The sequence below is a fragment of the Gobio gobio genome (assembly GCF_949357685.1).
Source record: "Gobio gobio genome assembly, chromosome: 19".
NCBI lineage: Eukaryota > Metazoa > Chordata > Actinopteri > Cypriniformes > Gobionidae > Gobio > Gobio gobio.
In genome coordinates, this window is record NC_137112.1 from 36435503 (window position 1) to 36460960 (window position 25458).

The 25458-nt window shown below is 38.4% G+C and overlaps 2 protein-coding genes across 3 annotated transcripts; one reads left to right on the forward strand and one right to left on the reverse strand.

Moving 5' to 3' along the window:
* Nucleotides 1-218: 218 nt before the first annotated feature.
* On the reverse strand, nt 219-20739 carry dhrs3b (dehydrogenase/reductase (SDR family) member 3b). Its single transcript, XM_079844039.1, has 6 exons — nt 19689-20739; nt 5041-5184; nt 4641-4760; nt 4251-4489; nt 2123-2248; nt 219-2001 (listed from the first exon to the last, which is right to left on the reverse strand). The coding sequence occupies exons 1-6, from the start codon at nt 19881-19883 to the stop codon at nt 1917-1919; spliced, it is 909 nt and encodes a 302-aa protein (XP_079700165.1). The 5' UTR covers nt 19884-20739; the 3' UTR covers nt 219-1916.
* On the forward strand, nt 19695-25403 carry aadacl4 (arylacetamide deacetylase-like 4). Of its 2 annotated transcripts, none has more exons than XM_079844038.1 (4): nt 19695-19795; nt 23840-24065; nt 24151-24214; nt 24306-25403. In XM_079844038.1, the coding sequence occupies exons 2-4, from the start codon at nt 23876-23878 to the stop codon at nt 25087-25089; spliced, it is 1038 nt and encodes a 345-aa protein (XP_079700164.1). In that variant the 5' UTR covers nt 19695-19795; nt 23840-23875; the 3' UTR covers nt 25090-25403. The 2 variants fall into 2 exon arrangements, with proteins under 2 accessions (XP_079700164.1, XP_079700163.1); XM_079844037.1 differs by lacking the exon at nt 19695-19795 and adding an exon at nt 23252-23461.
* Nucleotides 25404-25458: the final 55 nt, after the last annotated feature.

Genomic DNA, 25458 nt, shown 5'->3' on the forward strand with positions numbered 1-25458 from the left:
AATTAATTGAAAATATTAAAACTTTGCTTTTAAATAAAAATAAAACATGCATATATAAACCTTTAAAACAGATTAAGCTTACGTGTATTCTTTTGAGCTCTTAGTGAAACTATATTAATTATCAGGTCTATTTGTTTGAATCACATGCATTGATATAGTCAGCAGCAGTGTGTATTCTTGCCATGTAAATGCATTTAATTTCATGATATTTTTTTCTTAATGATCTCTTAATCTTCAGCAGAGAAGTGAATTGCGCAGCTCTCTCGCGGATTTGACTTTTATAACGGCGTTGTGAGCCCCTGATCTAAACCAGGTTGGGTTTATGTGGATTTGTCAACTCCAAAATTACTCTGAAACTACTGTAGCTTCATGCAACAGTCCTCATGGTTCGGATCGGATGGCAGCGTTCACACTTATTCAAATGAGCCGCACTAACAGAGCAATCGCACCAGGGTTTGTTTTAATTGAACCAAAACATGCCAAGTGTGAACACACTCTAACAGATTATTTATAACCAATCATAGAACAACCATGAGTTGTATGACCCTTAAAAAATCTCATAAAGCGAAAAAAAAGAGAAAAAAAATTGTGAGTGTACGAGTTGGCTTGCTAGGTAAAAATACAAATACGTGCAAAATATCATAGTTAACTCAACTGTGTCTGACATGAAAACTAGTCATATTCCAATGAAATTATAAATAACTGTTTTTTTTATTAAGGTTTTAATAAATACAAATTCACTACGAGAGAAAGCAGCCGCGCTGTAATTCCACAGCTTGCCGAGTCCTGTGGGAAAGGGCCTTAGATATGTTGATTTAAATAAATACAATTAAACTAAAATTAAATTAATTGAATAGACATTGCATGGGGGTATGATTAAATTGCAAGTTTTTTTCCAATAATGTTTTAATTTAGCATGTTGGATTGACAGCCCTAGTTTGGGTAAAAAATTAAATGTTTTGGATGTTTTTAAATCAACAGCCTTTACTAAATAGCATCTCATATCACAATCAAGTGTGCAGTACTATGCTTTCACTGCAGGAGTCATTTTAGCAAGGCACATGTATGTTTTTAACATAACGCAAGAGCAACAGTGAGATGGATTTGTGGTTAAATATTTCCAGCTTTCCATAAAGCAAGCCCTGTGATTTTTTTTTTCTCCCCCTGGTCTCCCTGTAAAACTTTGTGCTTTCAAAATATTGTACTTTGTCCTGAAAAAAGTTACAATCGAGCCAAACCTTCAACACAAAGTTAAACAAGTTTTGCGGTAACTCAAGCGCTGCTTTGAAAACAAGCCAAGCTCACATCTTCGTTGTATCTTCTTAAAAGAGACAAGACCAAGAAAAATGATGACTTATTTAATTTCCTTCCACCTGCAGCACGGTGAATGTTTCTGACAGGGGGAATGAGACAGCCCACGTGCTAGAGCACCAGGTCAAGCCTGTTGTGTTGGTGAGTATGAAGTGCTGAAGTGGCATTTACTGCTGTCGACCTTGTGGGATAACAGACTTTCCAACCGTATAATGCCCAGGGATAGTCCGACTACAACTTTGTGAGCCTGGAATTTGCTGATTTTAAAACATCCCAATAGAAAACGTTTCTATTTAAAACTGCTTTTTATTCAGATGCTGTATTTACAGTGACAGTAGTTAAAAGATGATTGATAAAAACGTTAAAGTACGCATACAGTACAGCGGTCGATTGAGGCTTTTTCTGTCCATTCTGTGTTTGACCAACAATGCAACCAACAGGTCGCTGATGACCAGCAACTGGTCCTGGAAATGAGGCACCATGTGCTCTGGCATGCCGCCTTTTTCTTCTAACTCATTGCTTCTGGAATACTCCATAAGAACTCCATAGCTGTTTGACTATAAAAATATGTAACACTTGGAACTCCCGCTTCGCTTCTAGACCTCTCATGTCCGTCCCTGGAAAGTATTCATGCAGGTGTAGCTTCCTGAGAACTTGTGGATTTCTTCAAGGGCACTCTGCGGTAGCATACTGTTTGATGGGTAAAACGAAAAGAATTAAATGTAATGAATGAGGGGTTTCCAAAACATATTTGCTGAAATAATTTGATTTTTAAAATAAAGTGGTATTTATAAATTGAATAAGACTGTACCTTTTGAGGATAACAAGTGCATGCATGGTCCAGGGTAAGTAAACAAAAGCTGTATTGGTCCTAACAGCATCCACTGTTCTCTGCGCAACCACCTCTGGCTTTAGAGGAGGGAAGAGTTGGGGAAACCTGCAGAGAAAAACCTCAGTTAAATACACTTGTGTATGTTGGCTGTCACCAGTGTTGGGGAAAGTTACTTTGAAAAGTAATGCATTACAATATTGCGTTACTCCCTTAAAAAGTAACTAACGGAGTTACTTAGTTACTTTTTAAGAAAAGTAATGCGTTACTTTTTCTCACCTGGGCTGGGCTTGTTCTTGTTTATAACAAAAAAGTTATATTTTTGTGCAACGGTAAAGACCTCTTCGTACCAAAATTGAAATAATAAGCCCCAGGCTGAGGTAAAAATGCACATTCACACATGAACAGTAGAGGGCGCAGCTCTGCTGCCATTCTGGATAATGGTAGAATAGGATGCAGGAGAAAAAAGTTTTACCAATAAAAACAAAAAATCTAGTAATTTTCATCATCAAAGGTCAGCAGCAAGACATTGGTAAATTAAATATAAATTATTATGCATAAAAATAGCTGTTTTAGTTAACATTTAATTATTGGAGGTTTGCATAGTACTCTGATTTTGCATTGGACTGATTTTATCTAGAACAACAATAACCATCATGTTTACACACAACGCCTCTGCACTTATTTTTCTCAACATGGGGGCAGGAAAGCTGTCAGTCAAATGAATGTGAAAAAGTAACTCAGATATTTTGTTGTAAATTTGAAAAGTAATGCGTTACTTTACTCGTTACTTGGAAAAAGTAATATTATATTAATATTAATATTACGCGGCTGGCTGGCGAATTCAATTGTTTTCAATGGGAGCGCCGCGTTTTTAGAACGCCAAGAGCTTAACGAGGCGCTGAGCGAGTATTTCACGCTCAAGTGTTTTTTACTGGTCGTTGACAGTTGAAGAATGTTCAACTTTGAGCAAAACGCAGCACTCATCACTCACTTTTCACCCAGCCGTCCAATCAAAGCGGAGGAGGGGCGGGACAAATACAACACCGACCAACCGCCACATTCTGCTTGTACTTTACAATGTCAACAGATGACAAGAAGCATAATAATTAAAAACAAAATAATTTAAAACAAGAGCCAGAGCAAATACTTTACATTGTATCTGCATTTTTATATAGAATCAATACAGAAACCAACTATCTGTGAAATTAGATACTACACAAAATGCTGGGTTAAAAACAACCCAAGTTGGGTTGAAAATGGACTAACCCAGCAATTGGGTTGTTTTAACCCAGTGAATGGGTTGTTTTAACCCAGCTGCTGGGTTGAATGTTTGCTTAAATCAACCCAATTGCTGGGTTAAAACAACCCAATTGCTGTCCATATTCAACCCAACTTGGGTTGTTTTTAACCCAGCACTTTTTAGAGTGTAGTAACACTTCCGTATTATAACAAGCAAAGAGTCTCAACTGAAAAAAACCGCTGCGCTGCCAAAACGTTCTCAAGTGCTTACAGCGAGACGCTTTCAGCAGAGCGCCTAGCGTTTTCAGCTGGATAAAAACGCTTTGGTGGACACGCGGCCTTACAAATATATATTACCATTTACAGGTAGGTGGCTCAGAAGTTTATCCATTGGGAATTTTATTGGATCATGAAAAGTGGGTGTTATTCTGGTAATGGAGCCAGAACAAATGTGAGTTTGCTTAAACACTGGCTTAAAAGCATTTTGGCTTTAGGTCAATATTACAAAAAAAAGAGGCTGTGACTAAGTGAAAATTAAAGTTTTGGAGGAAAAGCAAGTTATTACATTCTGATTAAAGATTATGAAGAAAATTGTTTTCGAAGAAATGAGGAATCATTCAAAATAAGACCATGACCACGCATTAACAAGGTTTTGATTTCACATTGACGTAAAAATTCTTGAAATGCAGTTCCAGCCCATTTTACTTACTGCCAACTGAAACAGAATAATCATGAGAAAATGTGGGGCGGAATTTTATTTTAGCCATCAACTATTTACATGATTGTGGAAAAGCTGTCTACGGTGGTGTTTTGAAATAATCCAGTTGTGCTGTATCCATGTTTTCTGCTATTTAAAACATCAGCTCACCTGACTCTCATGCCATGAAACATTTCAGTGTTGGTGTGGAATGGGAGGACAGTGGTACAGCCCACACCCGGGCAGTCCAGCAACCCCAGAGTGAGGCTTTCCATGAAGGCTAGTGATGATGCTTTAGAGGTGCAGTAGTCTATAGCACCAGGGATGGGTGACAGAGACAGGATCGAGTTGACACACACAACATGGCCGTTTTGCAGTTCCAGCATACGAGGCAGGAAGGCTTTTGTGGTCTGTGGACGAAAGGATTATTAAAAGGTGCATTAAATCCATGGAAGAAGGCACTTGGATGAAACCAAAGTTGCAATCATCTTTTCTTCCCTATTGTTGTTTCCCTAAAACAGCTTCTCGAATGAGAGGACGGGACTTGATTTTTCTACGTACCCAAAACTGTCCCATTGTATTGATGTGCTGTGACTTCAGAAGAGCATCATCATCGCTGTCCAGCAAACTCTTCCCATGCACCACTGCAGCATTATTCACTAGAATGGTAACATCTCCCACCTACAACCAGAACAAAATACACACTGTGAGATATTCTTTCCAAAACAGATGATACTTTCTCCTTTATGGGTCGTTAGCTCAGCCATGCTGCTGGGCCTTATCTAACCCAGACATTTCATGCGAGGTGTAATCTCTATACATGCTTTGGGGGTGGAAGGCAACAGAGCTGAGACAAAGCCAGCACTGGGGTTATTAGAGGTTATTAGAGCCAACCAGTTTGAACTAATCTGATTATAATCTTATTAAGAAACTCCTCAGGGTATGATATTATGGGGCATACCTTTTCTCTGACAACCTTGGCTTGCTTGTAAACTTCTTCTCTGTTGGCCACATCGCAAACAAAATAATGGCACTCTGTCCCCATGAGGGCGATCTCCTCGCACGCCTCCTTCAGACATTTTTCCGTCCGGCCCCACAGGATTAGCTGTTAGGAGATAGGGATCAAAGGTCAAAGGTGGAAATATAAGGGTTTACAAAACATAATATGATCTGCTAGCCTGGTTAAAACCAGACCATTCTCAGTAGTAACTGAGTTGTGGTCTGGCAAAGCTTCATAGACAAATCATTTCCAAAGGGGCGTCACCAACGGGCGTCGCTCAAAACCAATCAGAGCGATGAGGGAGATGACGTATGCAGAGCGACGGAGAAACATCTGACTGGCCGTTTCTCAATATGCGTTCTTGTCTGTACTTGTGTTCTCAAATAGGAAATGTCCCCGGTTTCCATTTCAGAAATCTGGTCACCTTACCTAAACCACATATTAATGTTTAAATATTTTTAAAATGTAAACGAAAAGAGGCAGGGTGTTTTATACTTCGTTTTATTATAAATATATAAGATAATGAATGTAGGCCTAACTACCCGTTGCCTGAACCACATGTGTGTGGCTAATATGTTTAAGTTTTTTTTTTTTTATGAAATGAGGCAGTGGTGTTTTATGACATATTTTGTACGCGAACTTCTAACTTGTGTCCGTGACTTCCCAAGTTTGACTCCGGAGAATGAACTCCCGATGACGGTAATAGTTAATATAGCCACACAAATGTAGTGAAGGCAATGCATATTATCTTCAATGCATGTATATAATAAAACGAAATATTAAAAAAAAACCCGGCCTCTTTTCGTTTACATTAAAACATAAAAACATGTAATATCATGTGTGCATAATATAGCCTATGATTATCACTGTAATACAATGAGATATGACAAAACCCAGTCTCTTTTTGTTAAATGTTAGTTTAATGTGTGATCAATATCCATTTTAAAAGTATAAGTAAAAGGTATTAGAAGCTATACAATACATAAAGCAATTCAGTCAAAGAAAGTCAGCGCTAGGAGACTACAACGGTAAAGTTTAATAGCTTACAAATATAAAGTTATGAAACTTCACTTTGCCCTCAGACAAAACGATCTGTCAGGGAACAAATTATAGATTAATGAGAGCAAAGATCAGCCGTTAGATCTACACAAGACGAATCAAATTTTCACATCAGAGCCAGCGGCAGACGGCAGAAGGACTGGCCAAGGAAAGGCGCCTCTCGGTGGGGTTGAGCAATTGAGCGCCGCTGGTCCACTGGAGCTCACAACTCCAAAAACGGCAGAACAAATTTTCAAAAAGGCGCTCTCATTATAAATAAACCACAGATTTTGGCTTTAAAAACAACTACATTCTCGCCTGAAAAGGACTTAAAACTATATTTTGTGAAACATTAACACTACCAGAGGGCTCTCGCTAAGACTAGCAGACTTTTGCCGAGTCCAGTCTGTAAGACAGCGATAACATCTTTTTTAGATATGAAGGCTTCTTGTGTTGTTCTTTGCTCTGGTTTTAACGGAATGGAAAAGTTTAAATCGCTTAAACCAGCCGCGATAGCTGATACACTCTTAGAAGGAATGTGTTGAAAAATTACACAAATAATGTGTAACACTCCAATTTACACATTTTGTGTCAATATTAACTCAAAATGTGTAGAAAAAAATAACCTCTATTACACATATCAATGTGTAGTTTAAAATTAACACAACTTGGGAATTTACTCACAGCATTTAACACAATATGTGTAGACAGATTGCTAACACACTTCATGTGTCATTTTTATATGCGACCGTTATTTAAATGAGCTAACTGAACCAATAGGGACTAGGGGGGACTTTGACTGAATAGAATCCAGTCAGCCAGCCCATAATCTGTTAAGGACAGCGACCATTACGTTTTTACTTCTATATTGTTGAAAATAAGATATTTATCATATCATCATATCACTTCATTGAGTTAATCGGCTGATTACCTGTCGCGTCAAAACTGCTTCTGAACTTGAAAACGCTTCGGTTACCAGCGAGGGAGGATGTGATTCGCGCCGAATCGTGGCGGTGACTGCTAGCAAGATTCTTAAGGTAAGCTCTACCTGCAATCATATTTTTACTCATATTAATTACAAAAACAATTTTTTCTGCTGCTGTTATTTTAATACTGGTTTGAAAGCGCCGTCACGACGAAGTTTTGCGGGCAATAAACGTCCATTGTCAGCAGTGTATGTTATTAGCTGAAGCTAAACCAAGCAAACTCGTCACGTTGACTAATATAAAGCTTCTATGTTGGTCAACGCAGCGAATTTGCGTGGAAAACCTGATTCAAACTTCATGTTTTCCATTTTCACATGAAATTCCCGATACTGAAGATACCTTTAATGGATTTTGCACGTAAAATGTTGCCAAGCAATGGTAACGTCAGGTGTGACCGCGCCTTTAGACTGTGGATTGTAAGTTCAGTTAATGTTAGCCGATTTACACGAAATGTTACCTGTAATGGCGTATTAAAATAATGTACTTGGTTATGTCTAAAATAGTTGTAGTGGATTTGAAAGTTTGCTGAATGATTAAAAATAGTTATAAGTGCTTTGAAGCTAACTTAACTGGTGGAGTGCAGGCTAGGTAGGATGAGAAAATTTGCTAACTTATCAAATAAGTGACTTTTGCATTATGTCTAACATTATATTTATTACACAGCAAATATGAACCAATCAGAAGATGGAGCATTTTCTATGTTCAGTCTCACCAGATTGGATTTATTCAGGTAAGCATTGCAGTAAAAGTCACTAAATCATTCATTCATACCAAATCAAGCATTCCAAACAACTTTAGTTTTTATTTTTGTATTATTTTGATCTTTTATTAGGTAGAACAGTCCCTCCTGGCCAGGAAGATGCCTAATATCATTCCAGCATATCAGCGCACAGGTGGGTTAAGTTAACTACTGATGGGAAGAAAAAGATCATCACATGGTGATTTCTTGCATGTGTCTTACTGTGTATTTGTCTCAAACAGATATCCCTTCGCTCCTGACAAGCTGGAATTGCCTAAAACCTTGATTGCATTCTTGGCGTCTATGCATCACAGCATTTTTGGAGAAATAAGTATATGTAAGTATTAAAATTTGAGTCTTGCATAATTAAGTTTGCAGTTCAGCTGAAGTGTTTGAATATGCTGACAAAAGGTTGTTACTTACAAATATATATTCCAAATTATATTATGTTGTTGGAGATTAAAAACAATTTGACACTCATGTGTAACTTTTTCCTCTCTCTCTTTCTTGCTTCTATAGTGTTGGAACCGCTATCTGAGAAAACATGGGCACATTTATGTTTGTGGACACGCATGCATCCTGGGAACGTTCTGATGTCAGTCAAGTTCTGAACAGGAACCAATCTTTGGAGAAGTTAATTTATCCCCAAAGGTGGACAAGAACATTGTGTTGGCTTTTTACAGACTTTTTATTTTTATGATCACTTTTACTTCTATGCTGTGGAAAAGATGTACATAGTACAGACATTGATAATAATCAGAAATTATATTAGATTAGAATGATTTCTGAAGGACAATGCGTCACTGAAGACTGGAGTAATGATGCTAAAGATTCAGCTTTGATCACTGGAAAAAAATACACTTTACTATATATATTCATAGAGAAAACGGTTATTTTAAATTGTAATATTTCACAATATTGCTTTTATATTCCAAATTAATTCTTTGGTGAGACATTAAAATGCTTAATGTGTCATGTTACCCAATGAGATTGTGTAAAAACTGTTTTGTCCTGTGTTAGACATGTCCTTTTTGACTGCTTAATTCTATTGTTATATTCTGCATTGAATTTAACTGCTGATATTTCATTATAATATATATTTTTACAATAAAATTAACAACAAGTGACTTGAGATTCATAATTTTCAAATTCTAACGTTTTGTGTAGGATTTTAGGTACCTTTTTTAGTGTAGCCAAGGATAGCACAAAATATGATAGTTACACAAGTTTACACATCTTTGTGTTCAAATTTTCTGACACATTTACTGTGTTAAATTCATTAACACAGTGCTTGAGTTAACATTAACACAAAACTAGTGGTCCTGGAGCTCACCCACAGATGTGTTAAAATTTAACACGGGTTGTGTCATTTTTAACACATCCTTTCTAAGAGTGTAGTGATGTTCCACTGCTGCATCCATCTTTGTAGTCAGTGTACAGAATCTGCTTCAACGTCGCTGCGCTGTCGTCATCGTGTAAAGCCCGCCTCAACGTTTCTGATTGGTGCCTCGATTTCTGGGGCTTAGAAATGGGTTTGAATGGGCTCTTTGCCAGACTACTTGCAGAGCAAATCTAAATTTGCCGGAAGTTGTCTGGGTTTTCCCAGGCTAATGATCTGCCGTATTGGCGATAAATCATCTTTCTGAAAGCAAAGCCATACTAGGTCACTGCTCAATAGCACAGATAAGAGCTTAGTCATGAATTAGTGTCTCAAAGTAGATTTAATTAGCTTGAAAGTATTTCATGTTGTCAGTTGTTGTGCATGACTTGTTCTTCAATGTGGGTGTTTACTTGTAAACATAAGAGGCTATGTGGCCTACAATTCATGCCAAAACTTTTGACACAAAAAGCATGAGTCAGAAGATAATCTTTTTGTATTTCATTGTCCTTTTTAAATTAAAAATACATTTACTTAGGACTATATATGAGGAATAGGAGAAATATAGTATACCATAGACATTTTAAAATTATATTTTAAAACAGAATTAAGTTTTACCCCAAAAGCTTTAGCCATTTGAGATGAATATATACCACACCAACATAACATGAAACATAGTAGTTATGGTAAGAACAGAACGGGCCGTTTCATTGAAGGAACTGTGGGGCTATTTTTCACAGGCCAATATTAGTTTGGTGAAGGATTAAGAGAGTCGACTGCATGAATGGATTGGCTGGGACAGGGAACACGGGGGGGAGTGATTGGTCAATTAGATTTTTCAGTCTGAGAGGTCAAGGAAAGGTAATGAAATCAGTGATGCTGTCTCATCATCTGTCTCATAGAGATTACACAGCCTGCTGGGCATACGGACCCGGCCATTTTCTGCTTCAACAACCACATGATAGTGTGTGCACACGTAGCTTAACTTGGCTATCCTTTCGGGACAAATTTGGCTGCATCTAAATATGATTGACCTCCCTTTGGGGACATGCTCATTTGGAAAAATATTGTATATATTTTTTTTATTTTATTTTTTATTTTTTTTGAAAAAAATAAAAGGGGACAATACATATTAATGAACATTTTCGCAAATGTAAATATGCCAGATTATAGCCTTAGGCTAATTTCCATCTGCAGACCCCCGCAGGTTGGTGTTACACACAAGTTAATAAATACATACAGATACACTATAAACAGACTATATACACAAGGATAAGAACATTGATCACCTCATGTTAAAACAAACAATAACAACAAGAGTGGACAACAAAGGACATATAGAAAACAGGAAAGCATCGACTGTCGACACATCGACTGATTTATTATTAGCTCTGTTATAGTTAGTGTCATTTTTATATGTATATACTATGAAAGGATTATTATTATGTTGAATTATTTTTATATTTGCCATTTTCATTTTAGTTGAAGTTTTTGTCATTTCTATTTCTTTGTCACGGTGCTCTCTGTGAGCGGGGCGGAGTGACGTAGCCCTGAATCACGCTGCAGTGTTTGTGAGAGTGAAATTCTCTGACAGAACTTATAACAGTGGGGCTAATATGTTAAGAGAAAGCTGCTGATAGTTTTCAACTACAGTCCTTAAAGTTAACTGCAAGTAAGCTAACCTTCTACCAGCTGTAGCATTATGCCAGTTCTGGACGCTTCCACCGCACCAATAACCCGGGGCTGCCTGCGGACATGCCTGACTTTAAATCGGCGCTACTAAACACGGATATCGGCCGATGCCGATATATTAAAAAATGACAAATATCGGCCGACCTCTACACGAGAGCACTGAAACCGACGTAGTATACATGCCATGCAGTATGTGGCGCTGTAATTCTGCCACAGAAATACACTAAAAACAGAGAAGAAGAGTTGTGGCTAGAAGGGGTACAGCAATGGTAGGAAGTGAGGCAAAATCTCACAATAAAATAACAATAAATACATTTGCTACTTACCAGATTGTGTTTTATTAACTCCTACACCTAACCCAACCCTAAACCTACTCTTACAATAATGCAAATACAGTAATTAAATGACGCAATATTGATGTGCGCATGCCCAGTGCCCGTTAGGGCTGTGCAATTAATCGAATTTCGATTTCGATTTCGATTTTGCCTCCCAACGATCACCAAAATAGTATAATCGAGAAAAAACGATTATTTTGCCTTGCGTTCTGAATGAAACGCGCACGCGCTCATCCGCCCCTCCCGAAGCCACAATCTCTCTCAGTTCGTGAGTCTCGTGTGCATATCATCCGCTGGAATTTAAAAACTCGGCGCGAGTAAAGATGGCAGAAGGAGGGCAGTTACAGCAGCGTTTGGTGAGCAAAAAAGGCAAAACCAACTCCGTTGTCTGGGAACAGTTTGGCTTCGAGGAATCAGACGACGAGCAGAAACATGCTACGTGCAAGATTTGCTACATGGTAGTGGCTGCAACGCAAGGGAACACCGCGAATTTGTTTAACCACTTGAAAATTAAACACAGAGTGACCTATGAAAATCTAATAAAGAAACAAAAACTGACGAGAGCAGGGGTGCCGTGTAAACGTCCTTTTTTCCCCTCATATTTTTCAAATAATTCTCTCTTTGTAAACGTTGTTCAATGCATGCGAGTGCTGCCGTATGTTTGAATATGACCAGTCGTTTTCACCGTCGTCACCCGGGTTTAGTGCCAGAAGACGCGAATGAGAAGCCGCGCGCAGTGAGAAAATGTGTCTCTGTTCTCATCCGAGAGCGCGCACACGTCTCACAGCGCGCAAATATTGAGTTCTCTTTCAAGTCTTGCTCTTGAACGGACAAACTCACACAAAACGTATGTCAACATGTCCATCTTGATGAGTATCCTAGCAGACATAGTCTGTATATGCCTTAAGTGAACTTTATACAGTCGAGAAAGACGACGCATATCCGATCCGGATTGAATAGCTTTTGTAAGTTTAATAGGATTCATCTTTAATTTATGCACTCAAATATGCAATGTTATTTTACATTTGATACATTTCTGTACCTGAAAACTAATGTTAGACGTACCTGAAAAGCATATCTAGCCGAACCATATTGTTGATCTTATTTATTTGTGATTATCATTTTTACGTGAATACTTTTATACTTTGATTTGAATATATGTTATATTATTTATTTTAATAGTTCAAAAAGTACAACAAATGTTACAATTTCAATTGAATTGTTGAAAGGTGTATTTTTAATAAATACAACACATTCCCAAAGTCATGTGAAATCGTGTTACATAATCGTGATTTCAATATTGACCAAAATAATCGTGATTATGATTTTTTCCATAATCGAGCAGCCCTAGTGCCCGTAGTTGTATCCCTTTCTAGTCTTTCCTGTGCGGGACGTGGTGTGATGACATCACCATTTCACAAAATATACGGATTGGCTGTACACACGAAAACGCAAGGGTGTCGTTTTCAAATTTATCCACTCTGGGACCCGGTTTAAAAAAATATCGGTTTCATGCTCCCAAAACGCCGGATCCATGTGGACAAAAACGCTGATACGGTACAACATTTTTCGTATACAGCTAAACGCGTCTCTGTGTGGACGGGGCCTTTAGCTAGAGTCTTTACATAGGAATTGGCTGAAATGCATACTTAAAGAAGCGAACACACCACATGCTTAGAGACTGGAAAAATTTCCACAAACCCTTTTAAAAAGAGAAAAACATAATTGGACCAATTACAGGCACCCGTGGCAAATAAATGTGTATCATTCTTCACAATCAGCCAGCAGTGTGAACAAGGTTACTATACACTACAGTATTTTGCAGTCAGTTTTTGCTATTAAAAGCAAGGCTTTGTAAGAGTAAACACTTCAAACTAATCCCTGGGTTTAGCTGACAACAATATTTTGGCTCTAATAAAATTGAACGTTAATGGAGGGCAAGGCTAAGTCCCTTTCGCAGCCCATCATTATAAAATATTAGTCTGTAATATATTCACACACATATTATTTACTTATGTGTGAAATCATATTTGCATATACAAAACAATATAGACTTCTATTGTTTTTATATAAAGTTACACCAGGCATGTTTTTGTTAAAAACTAAAAATATAACAAATGTGTTTTCAGTAATTGAAATAAAGCTAAAATAAAATTAACATGAAATATAAATGTTCAATAAAACTTAAAAATGTGAAATATTACTTTGGGAACTAGCTTAAAAATACAATTTAATTAAAGGCATAGAGAAAAATGAAATCAATATTTGACACCGTGCTGACTCCTGGAGCAGCTCAGAACAGCCTTGTTTATACTCGACGCATCCACAGATTCCGCACGAGCGCAAGGGTGCGCGCGGCAAAAGTGATGTCAACGTGGAGTGGGCAGTCGTGCACGTTTAACGCAGTCATCGGAGGCGCGCACGCAGTCAGCGCCACACCCACAAACGCAAGCAAAAGCACCCTCAGTTGATACTGTAATAATATACTGGTGAAACAGATTGGGCCGATTTGCACATTTGTGTTCGCGCTCTGGAGAGCGCCATGTATTTACAATGTGTTTTTGCAGCGGTGAGTAATGTAGCCAGATCTCTTGAACGCGATCAGTTTTTATTCAGTGCTGAGTTAATGCAGGCTCGCGAAACTCAAGACTATACAGTCTATAACATCCATTGCATAAAACTATCGCTTTTCATGCTGCTAAGAGGACCGACAGCCAACTGCATGCTGCAAAGTTTGGGAAGTGACATCTAAATATAAATGCTGGATTCACTCTGCAGGAGACAGAAATATCCCTGAGACCCAGAATAGAGGTTTTGCCTCTGTAGAGGAGTAAGAGGACATTATATTTTAGTGAATTTCTTTGACAACATACACAGTTTTGTCTGGATATTCTAATGAAATATGATATCCTTATGAAAATATACCTTTTTATTACTCCCATTATTACACGTCTCTTTACGTTACATTGTCCTAAAAACACATTACTATGTAAATTAGATATAGTGTATAGATGCATTGCATAGAATGGGAATGACATGTATGGCCATGTTTATCATTAATACTTGGTCAGTTTATTGATTTGTTTGGTTAACTTTGGATAAATATTTTATTTTAATACCGTGCAGTGCACAAAATTAAGATTCGAGAGATGGTTCAAGTCAGTGTTCAATAAACAAAGTTAAGTTTAGAAATGTTGTGCATCCACTTATTATTAGTGTCACATTTTAGCATGCAAATGAAGGAGAAAACTTCAAGATCTCACCCCTAAAAATCGGCTGCACATATTGGCCAGCGGCTGACCCTGACCTCTTAAAAATCCATATCGGTCGATCACTACTCTAGTGTGTACGCAGATATTTCTTGAAACGAGGGGAAATAAAGATTGGATAGGGAAAGCTCTGGCTTCGTGTGGACAGGGCCAAAGTTGTTCTAGCTAAATTCATTCTACTCAGATAACAACTTAATGTTAGCCCTCCTAATTAACCTAAAGCAATCTCGGTGGTCCTTATCGGTGATGTTTGCCGATGAATTAGGCCAAAGATGGTCTGATCTGCAGATGGTTTCACCTCTTTGACCTAATGGACGTTTATTTGATAAACCTGCCTGTGTGTTTTTGTATGGGTCTGCTTTATATGCATGGCCTTTGAGCTAATTACTAAGAAGGTCTTGATTAAGCTTATAATAGGATTTCACAACAATCTTGATATTTCTGTCAGAGAACAAGAGCTCACAAGGTGGTCTCCCATACAATCCCACTATGAGCTTCATCTGCACACATCACATTAGCAAGTCTTATCACTAAAGTCCTTAGAGTAGCAATGGTTGAGTTCACCGCATTAGCATATAATATGCGAAAATGAGGAGCAAACAAACCGTGCTTAATCCAGTCCTGTGAGGACACACATTGTTCTTCCTTAAAGATAAACACACTGTGTATAAAGCTCTTATGAAGGAGCATCTATTGTTTAGGTGAAATGCATATCAGTAGTTTCCCCCATTTGCACCCTAAAGGCCTGTTCACACCAAGAATGATAACTATATTAGCATCCACATCAACGGACAATACAGTTCTGTTTATTTAAGCACACTGTAGTTTTGTCGTCTGCTTTTTTAAATGCTCGAGCTCTTTAAAGCAGGAAGGATTCTGATTGGCATTCATCAGCTAGAAAAAAACTATAACGTTTTTCTGTGCCATTATAGTTGTGGTATGGTATGGACTGTTCTTTTATATTTCCAACATTTATCCGAATACATTTGGAAATGGGGTTTTCATTTCGAAACGCTCTCTGTTCACACTATAATTTTCAAGCATTTTCCAAAAGTTTGTATTCCACACTGAAATGTGCTAAAATCATCTTACTGTGCATGCTTAAAAAATTGAGTTAGGTCGAACTCAATCTCCATGGTCTAAACGCAATTGCCCTTATGTTTTCCTGCAGGACAGAAATTGTGAGTTATTCATTTTCTGTTATCTTTGAATCTTGTTATCTAGAATGTAATATGAAGCAACATTGTGAATGGGAACAGCACATAGGCACATACTGGTATAAACATAGTTATCAATCGGTACAAGAAGTGTCACATGACTAAACATGTCATTGTTTTTTAAATACTTCTGTTTTCACAGTTCAAACTATTTATCCAGTTGGGAGAGCATCTTAAAGGGATAGTTCACCCAAAAATTACAATTCTGTCATTGATTACTCACCATCAAGTCTTTCCAAATCCATAAGACTTTCTTTCATCTTCAGAACACTAATGAAGATCTTTTTTTGATGAAATCTGAGATATTTCTGTCCCTCCATTGACAGCTATGCAACTACCACTCTGATGTTTAAAAAAGTTGAATAAAGAGATAGTAAAAATAATCCATATGAATTAAGCAGTTTAGTCCAAATTTTCTTAAGACATAATCACTTTATATGATGAACAGATTGAATTTAGGCTTTTATTAACATATAAACATTTATCAACGCACATCAGTTGTGGCAAATGGAAGCTTAAGCATGTTCACTTGAAGTGTGAGAACCAATGAGGTTCATTCTCATGTGCTACGCAGCACGTTTGAGCTTTCGTAAGGACCAATGAGGTTCATTCTCATGTAGGACTCTCGTGTAGGGCCCTATAATTTCCGCGATCAAGGAATCGCGGAAATGGTACATTAACGCGGAATCTAGTGTTAACGCGGAATTTTACATATTTGGAATGAAATTCTGTTTTATGTGGGAGAAGAACGTATGTCTGGGGAAAATGCAGACCGGGGGAAGCAAATCTGGGTGACACAACCCCTCCCGTCATTTCAGCTCCCCCTTCAAAACAATAAAAGTATGGCGAAGCGGCTCTCCACGGCTCTGCTTTCGGCTGCGAAAAAGTTAAGAAACTCAACGCTAAGCCCTCAGTACCGAGCCGAGCAGTTCCCGCGTGACTTTTCTGTGTCAGGTGAACTTTTGTTGTAGTCCTATATTTTTTACTTGAAAGAAAAAGCTAATGGAGCACTTTCATTTAAACGTATATAAACTATGTAACACTTTACACAGAGAGGTCAGATAGCTGGCCTGAATGGCTGTAGCCATTATTTTACTGGACAGTTTAAAACTCAAAACCATTCATATTTTGTTGTCACTTGAAGTAGGCCTACTTAGAGTGCAGATTTATGTTACATCATGCAGTATTTGTCCTGAAAAGTAAATGTGATGTTTGTTACCTCAATAAATTTAAGGTCATTCCTATTTTTATGGTTTATGTTCTATTACAGTAACATTAAAAGCACACTCTTTTTACGACTAAAATAACAGTAAAGGGTTAAAAAAAACATAATTCCCAAAAATTAAAATGGAAAAAACGGAATTTGGGAAAAAATAAAACGGATTTTATAGGGCCCTACATGTGTTCAGCTGCACATTTGAGCTTCCTAAAGAAGAACCAATGAGGTTCATTCTCATGTGTTACACAGCACGTTTGAGCTTCCGCAAGAACCAATGAAGTTTGCTCTCGTGTGTCCAGCAGGTTCAGTTGAGCTTCTGTTTATGTTCGCTGATCAATGTTTATGTGAATAAAAGGCTAAATTAAATCTGTTAATCATATAAAGCGATAGTGTTTCTTCTGAAATTTTGGACTAAACCACTCAATTGATTATTTTTACGATCACATTACTAACTTTTTGAAGCGTCAACGTGGTAGTTGCGTAGCTGTCAATGGAGGGACAGAAAGCTCTCAGATTTCATTCAAAATTACTTAATTTGTGTTCTGAAGACGAACGGAAATCTTAGAGGTTTGGAACGACATAAGGGTGAATAATTAATGACAGAATTTACATTTTTGGGGTGAACTAACCCTTTAAAAATCTCAGTGTGGACGGAAGGCCAAAATATAAAGAAAAAGAAAGAACATTTTCAAATGTATCCAGATTAGTGTAGACGTAGCCTAAGTAATCCACTTTGCTCCCACCGGAATGGGTCTGTATGTGCATGGGGGCACAAGGAGTTCAGGAGGCAGTCGCCTGCCGCTGTCTAATTAGTGTGGAGACAGAAGGGTCAGCCACAGGGCACTGCCCAGCTGGGAGCTGTATGGTCCCTGCCACCCTCCCCCGAACCCATACACATACAGAAAGTCATTTACATAGGGCTCACTTCCTTCACACTTCCTTAAGCCATCAGCCATGGGACCACATGGATGGTCACCGATGATGATGATGATGCTTCTGCAACATCCAGAATTTTTTTTCTTTTCTTGGTCCTTCACATCATTTAGGGTTTGGTTAATGGGCGATGACGTAACTTTTGCAGAATATTTCCAGTGTTGAGTTACCATGCAGTAAGGACTCGCTGACCTCTTGGATGCCATAATAACGGCCTGCTTTCTGGAAAATTACAACCCCCACTTAGAGGCAAGAGTGGTCAAGTTAACTCTTAGCCTGTGCATTTATGATTCATGCCTTTTTAGCATTCCTTAAGAATGGGCTAACTGTGAAGATGGCCACTGCAGGCAAGCCTTCACACCTTAACAATGGCTAACAACGGGGTGTTGACAAGCACGGTGGCTTCCTTTAACGTACTGCTGCAAAGCAGCCTTTTTTCAAAGAACTTTGCCCCGTGATGATGTAAAAGGTGACTTGTGTCAGCGTGCATTCAGGGATCTAAAGTCTCCGAGTTGTTTGCCGTGTGAGGTTTGCACTGTGACTTTTATGATGGGTTTTTTTTTAGGCCCATACACACAAGCTTCTCTGGGGGTGAAATGTGTTTAAATCAAAGCTCTGGGTGTAACACCGCCAGGCTTCAAGGCCCCTGTCACTGTGGTTACAGAAGTTATTAAGCTCTGTTTATTACAGTTGGGCCACTGGGTCTATTTATAATGCAATGTCTTGGGTGGGTGAGGCAGCTGAGACATTTCTTCCCAGCTCTTGACTTTTAGCACATATCATCTCGTTTGCAATCTGACTGCTGAGACACAAAAACATTATACTACTGCCTATGTGAGAGATTTAATTAAGCCATTAAATACTGCAGATAGAGCTCGTAATACAGTACAAATTCATAGTAAAGGTCAGATGCCTAATCGTCCAAGCGTTTAGCCAAGGTCAAAGTTGCTGGCCCCATGAATTTCTTGGGTCACTGGCCCCTGTAGAGGGTTTTCCACCCAGACCACTGTAATAATTTGAACATGAGAACTGTCAAAGTTTGAAAGAAGGACGTTTTACAACAAAATAGCTGTTTGTTAGTTGACCCAGTTTGTTGTACAAGTTGAACCAGACATTGGGATCCAGCTCTACATTTTGATTGGTCTGTTGACCGTAGGGGTCATGACCTATGCACTGTTAAGACAATGGGTTTATGAACGGGACATGTAACGTCCCTAGGGAGAGGAGTAGCCTATACAGAGTGATACTTTGCAGTACAAAACAAACTCATCCATTACTAGGCTAAGGATTTGTTTTAATAGCTTACCATGATGACCACAGTTACTTACAGCTTCTACAGTTGTGGTTATTGCAATAAAGCTACACTGTACAATTGTGTTTATCGTTGTTGAAACAATGTGTAATAAATCAGTATAATCCATCATTTAGATTTTACTTTTTATTAGACTTATTATTTATTTTATTATACTATAGGCCGATATGTGCATATAAATGACAATTAAGATTTCTTGATAGTAATATCATTAAATATAAATGGCTAAATAATATGTTTATATCGATAGCAGTTATTTCAATAATTAGCTATGTTAGGTTTAATTTCCCAAAATACCGCTATGTAGCCTACAATATTATGAAACTTTAAAACTATCAGTCATTGTCAGAAAGAGAAAGAAAGAGGCAGACCACCTGGTATTGAAACTATTGGGCTATACAAAACATTGGCACTATTTGTAAAACATTTTAGAATAGAAATATTACGCAAATACAGGAACATAACCAAGAGTAATGATACATCATGTTTACCTTTTTAGCTCCACGCACGGCGAACTCCTTAGCCAGGTGACGGCCAATGCCCCGTCCGCCACCCGTGATAAGTACCACATCTCCGGTCAGATCTCTCCGCCTGCTCGGTAAGACCCAGCACACGGTCGCCTTGACAATATAGTAGAGTATCTGAATAGGTAAGAGCACCACGCAGCCCAGCGCCTTGAGATCCATTTCACTCCGTCTCAGTATCCGCTTATCTCTTAGTTCTCGCCTGGAACTAATTGAATCCTGGCTCGGAGCGATCACCTTTACTCCTATTTATAGGAGTGGATAAGGCAATTCGCCTTATTTTGCAGCGCCGACGCACACTAAATAGATTGAAATGCATCTATCTACCACAATCCGACGCAGTTTATGTGTGCCTCGGCGGAATATCTGTCATTTTGCGCACCTTTATTCCACATAAACTCTATCCACGGAGCTCTCGCTGCGACAAGTGTGCGCTGCTGCTTTGAACCGGAGACGGAGCCCTGTCGCTACTGACAGCGGCCAGAACCCAACTATGACGATACCTCGGATCTGATAGGGGTTTTAAAGAGACCATTTATCTTGATTGACAACTGGAGGACTGACACAAGTATTATCAAACGTTGGCGTGAGGGTTTCTTTATGACGCGAAGTCCCCTCCCCCAGAAGTGGTGCCACAGGCAATTTCGTTGTCTTTCAACCTGTGCTTGTGCTTATTGTAACTAGTGTTGGGGATTTTGATTCATTCGAGTGATTCGAATCTTTTGAATCGGTTGACTAAAATGCCATTTATGCAGGTTACATGAATCATTCACTTAAATCATTAGATTCGAATCGAAATAAATTTGCGTACGTAGCCTACCCTGTAGACATGTTGTTTATTCCTCTATTGTGTCAATTATTTTGCATGACTTTAATCATACTATAAAGAATACATAATAGTAAAATGATGTTTATCGAACGTAGCAAAATTTCATTTATGCATGGTCAGTATATACTTCACCTCTCCTCTTCTTTCGAAGTATACGAACTGGACGAACGACTCGTTCAATCGGTCAGCAGATCCATGTACACTAACAAGTTCATTTAAGTGAAATGATTCATTTACATAAAAGATTCATTCAAAACATAGATTCATTTATCATCGGAACCCGATCACGCTCTTTTGAACGACTCGCGTTTTGTATTCGTTATGCTGGCAAGTGGTTGCAATAATCACTGGGTTGATTTCTCAGTTTAACCACCTAGTTTTTTTTAAATTGCTTTATTCTCTTGTGACCGAATTTGACACCGTTTCAATTCAAAACGCTGCCAGCTAACACAAGTGTTAACACGACAGAGAATTGTTGAACTGTTAGGGAGAAAATTAACCGGTTTGTCAAGACATATGAAGAGAAAAAAATGTAATGCTAAAGTAGCCTGTATTACAGTGTATTATAAAATATTTGTTCAATTAAAAAGGAATGGCCCTAAAACTGAATCTAGGCATCGTTTTTGCACACACAAAGGCAAAAATACCACAGTAACCACAATATTGCATTCATTTTAATTTAATTTATTTATTCTACTTAGTCATTTTTATGGCATTGATGAGGAAAGTCAAGCTTTTTATATAGGCCTATATAATTAAAAAAATGCCCTCTCATTTCAAACTGCAAAGTCCATAACGTGTGTGTGTGTGTGTGTGTGTGTGTGTGTGTGTGTGTGTGTGTGTGTGTGTGTGTGTGTGTGTGTGTGTGTGTGTGTGTGTGTGTGAACAGGTGTGGTACTGTTTGCCCTAAATGTTGTTACACTTGGGTCTCCTGTTGCTCTTTTCACGGTGCTCAAACTGGAAGGATTCCTGCAGACCAGTGCACCTCCATAACATCGAGACCTTTGTAAATGGCTCTTAAACTCACGCAGTAAACCCAGGAGCCGCTGTGGAGATTCCAGACTGTGATTTTTGGCCTGGCCCCTGCTTCTACTGCTTAAAAGCTGAATAGAGGGCTGCTCAGACCGGACTGGGTTGAAATGCAGCCTCACAAAGACTGCTTTGTGCTGTGATGTGCCTCTTAGTAATGGCCCAGCAACTCTCAGAGAAGGCTTAATGGTTGTCTGATGGGGGGAAAAAGCATGTTCCACTTAAATTGGCCCATTTCTATACCTGTTGATCAAACACAGGCCAAAATTAAGAATGCTGAATTAATTTTCAGTATAGAAAAATATTGTAAAACTATTATACTTTATTTTTATTTGATAATAAGGCTTTATTTCATCTTCCATAATGAAATATAACAGCATGATGGTGCTGTGCTGAATATAGGCTTTTACTTTTCAGTTAGAGTGTCACTGCCATCTACAGATCAACAGTGAAAGTTCACTAAATTAATCTAATGTATGCTCAGTTGTCGCCATGCCTGTCATGAAGTAGAGTTTTATCATTAATGTTAATTTGCATAGTAATAAGATTAAAGGAACTAAGTTAGTTTCCAGTTGATGAATATGCAGTGTCTTCTCTAAAGCCATGCCACCATCAATTATCTCTATGTAAACATCCAGCCAGCATATTTCCTTGTGTGTTGTTGATATTACTAATTAGCTAATGTGTTATCTGTTCAGTTAGAATTGCTGGGATAAGGCATTTGTCAGTATTGCCAGATCAGATTTCCTTTCATTTGTTGACTGGGTAGGCCTTGAATTTGCTTGTATTGTATACACGGGTAACATTTTACAATAAGGTCTCATTTGTTAACATTAGTTAATGTATAAACTAACATGAACTAACCATGAGCAGTACATTTGTTACTGTATTTGTTCATATTTAATAACGTTAGTTAATAAAAGTACAGCTGTTTATGGTTTGTTCATGTTATTTCACATTGCATAAACTAATGTTAACAAGATTTTAATAACGTATTAGTAAATGTTGAAATTAACATTAACAAATATAAATAAATGTTTTATAAGTGCAGTTCTTTATTAGTTCATGTTAACTAATGCAGTTAACTAATGTTAAAGGGTTAGTTCATCCAAAAATGAAAATTCTGTCATTAATTACTTACCCTCATGTCGTTCGACACCCGTAAGACCTCCGTTCATCTTCGGAACACAAATGAAGATATTTTAGTTGAAATCCAATGCCTCAGAAAGGCCTCCATTGGCACAATGCACTTTACACTCTCAAGACCCATAAAAGGTACTAAAGACATCGTTACAAAGTCCATCTCACTAAAGTGGTTCTAATGCTTCGAAGCTTCATGATGCCATGTTTTGAAATCGGTCATCACTATATAAGTCGTTATTTTACTTATTCTCGTCGCTTTATAAAGTTATTGTAGAACCACTAGTGAGATGGACTTTGTCAAAAAAAAAATCGTTTTTTAAAGTTACCTTATTTATTTATTTATTAATCATAACCACCATCATGGCATAAAAAGTGCATACAAATCTAATTTTTGCAAAACTGTCTCAAATATCTGGAAAAAAATCAACTCTTGACTTATATCCCAGTTCTGTGTGAAACCTGTAAACTTGGCAACCCTGTCTCTTCTTGACTTTATATATAAGTGGGAGGGAACATGTATTTTGAACACTTATTGCTTTGCGTGCAGCACATTCAAACAGCCATGTACACTGCAACAGCAAATCTGATCATTATGTTTGCAGCTCTTTTTGCTGCTTTTTGTTTGCTGGTAGCTGTCCAGGTATACTTTGAGCTGAGAAATTCAAAAATTCCTCCTGGAGTTGCTAATCCTGGGAAACTACGTGCGATTCATTGTATGTATGTTGGAATAAGCGTTGTGGTGAGTGTTGCATTTGCTGGAAAATCCAATAATATTGGCCAATTTCTTGTTAAATTCTTAATTCCTTATTTCTAAAAAAAGAAAAGAAATTGTATGTTATGTATATACTCTGAATCTGTTTTTTTATTTTTTAAGTCAAATAAAAATGCTCAATACAAAGTCCACCTCAGTTTTTTTAAATAAATCTTCAGTTATGTCTGAGGTACAGAGTGTTTTTTTAATCACTAACTCGATATTCTCTCAAGGGCATGACAAAGAGAGCCATTCTGCTTATCTCAGAATATGTTTACAGAATTCAAATTGCCAAGTGGACTTCTTAAACCTCCGAGTTGCACATTTAATGATTGTGAATATTATGAATTGGCCAATCTTTTGTAGGGCCAAATTCTGGAGCGTTTGGGGCTGTGTCACCAGATGACTTTTACCCGATGGGTCAGACGTTTTATCATGGCCAGCAAAGGGCCAGTGCCCCAAGGGCTTCATATTAAGGACTTGACCTTCAGTGGAGTTCCAGTGAGGGTGTATGAGCCTACAGCTGCCTCAGGAGAGAAAAAAAGGGGTCTGGTCTACTTTCATGGCGGCGGATGGATGTTTGGCTGCATTGGTAAAACTGTATATGCATGCATAGACACAGTAAAATACTGTTGTGTTGGTTTCTTAACATGTTTTAATTGTTTGTCCTTCCACAGGTGATTACGATGAAGTCTGTCAGTATATATCACTGGAGAGTGACACCACAGTTGTGTCTGTTGGGTTAGCTGACTTGACATATTAAGTTTTCTGTATATATTCTGGTTGGTTGGATCTTATTCTGTTGTTTTCCTTCTCTGTTTCCCATATTTAGTTACCGTCTGGCCCCAGAGCACAGGTACCCTGCCCACTTGGACGACTGTGAGGTCGTGACTCGCCACTTCCTGTCAATAGCGGCAACCGAATTCGGGGTGGACCCACGCAGGGTGGCAGTTGGTGGGGACAGTGCTGGGGCGAACCTGGCAGCCGCTCTCTGCCAGAGGCTGTCGAAGACACAGGATGGTCATCTGCCATCTCCCTGCGCCCAGGTTCTCATCTACCCGGCTCTGCAGATGGCCGATTTCCACCTGCCCTCATACCAGCAGAACCACTCTGTGCCCATATTGTTCAGAGGCAGAGCGGTATTCTATTTCCTGCAGTACCTCAACGGGAATACGTCTGTGAGCCAGCAGCTTCTGGAAGGCAAGCATCTTCCTGCCGAGCTAAAACTTCACTATAAGAAATGGCTGGATCCAGATAATCTTCCACCTCAGTATAAAAAGGCAGCAAGAAGTCCGCCGGTTATCGCAAGCCATGATGCTGACGTCTATCGCATCGTCAAACAGGGCCTAGATCCAGAGATCTCCCCTTTACTAGCTGAGGACAATGTTCTTCGCCTCACACCGCCCACCTTCATCCTGACCTGTGAGTTTGATGTGCTGAGGGACGACGGCATTCTGTTCCAGAAACGACTGAAGGATGTAGGAGTGGATGTCATGTGGGATCATCTATCTGATGGCTTCCATGGGATCATCAGCTTCTTCAACCAAGGCTGGTTGACATTTCAATCATCTCAAAGGGGTATGGACAGCATCGTAAGATATGTAAAGACTCTCTGACTGGGAAGTCAAAAGATTTGTCAGAATGAGCCTTTAACCCTTAAATGCATACCTAGGGTCTTTAGCGACCCGAGATGTCAATCACTACCCTCCTCCTCATTAATTTTTTAAAGTTAGACATCAACCTTCTTAGTATTCCTCAATCAATCCATTTTCAACACTATAACAAGAAAAAAATAATGACATTATTATTGAATGCTTTTTCCACTATTTTTTTTTTTTTTCAAAATTTTATAGGGTCGCTTACGACCCAAGATTTGTAAGATTGTACGTATTTTTTTTCCTGCACAATAATAAATGAATCTATAATGATGAAATAACTGCGATTCACCTTTATTCCACAAGATGGCAATGTCTGATACACAATGA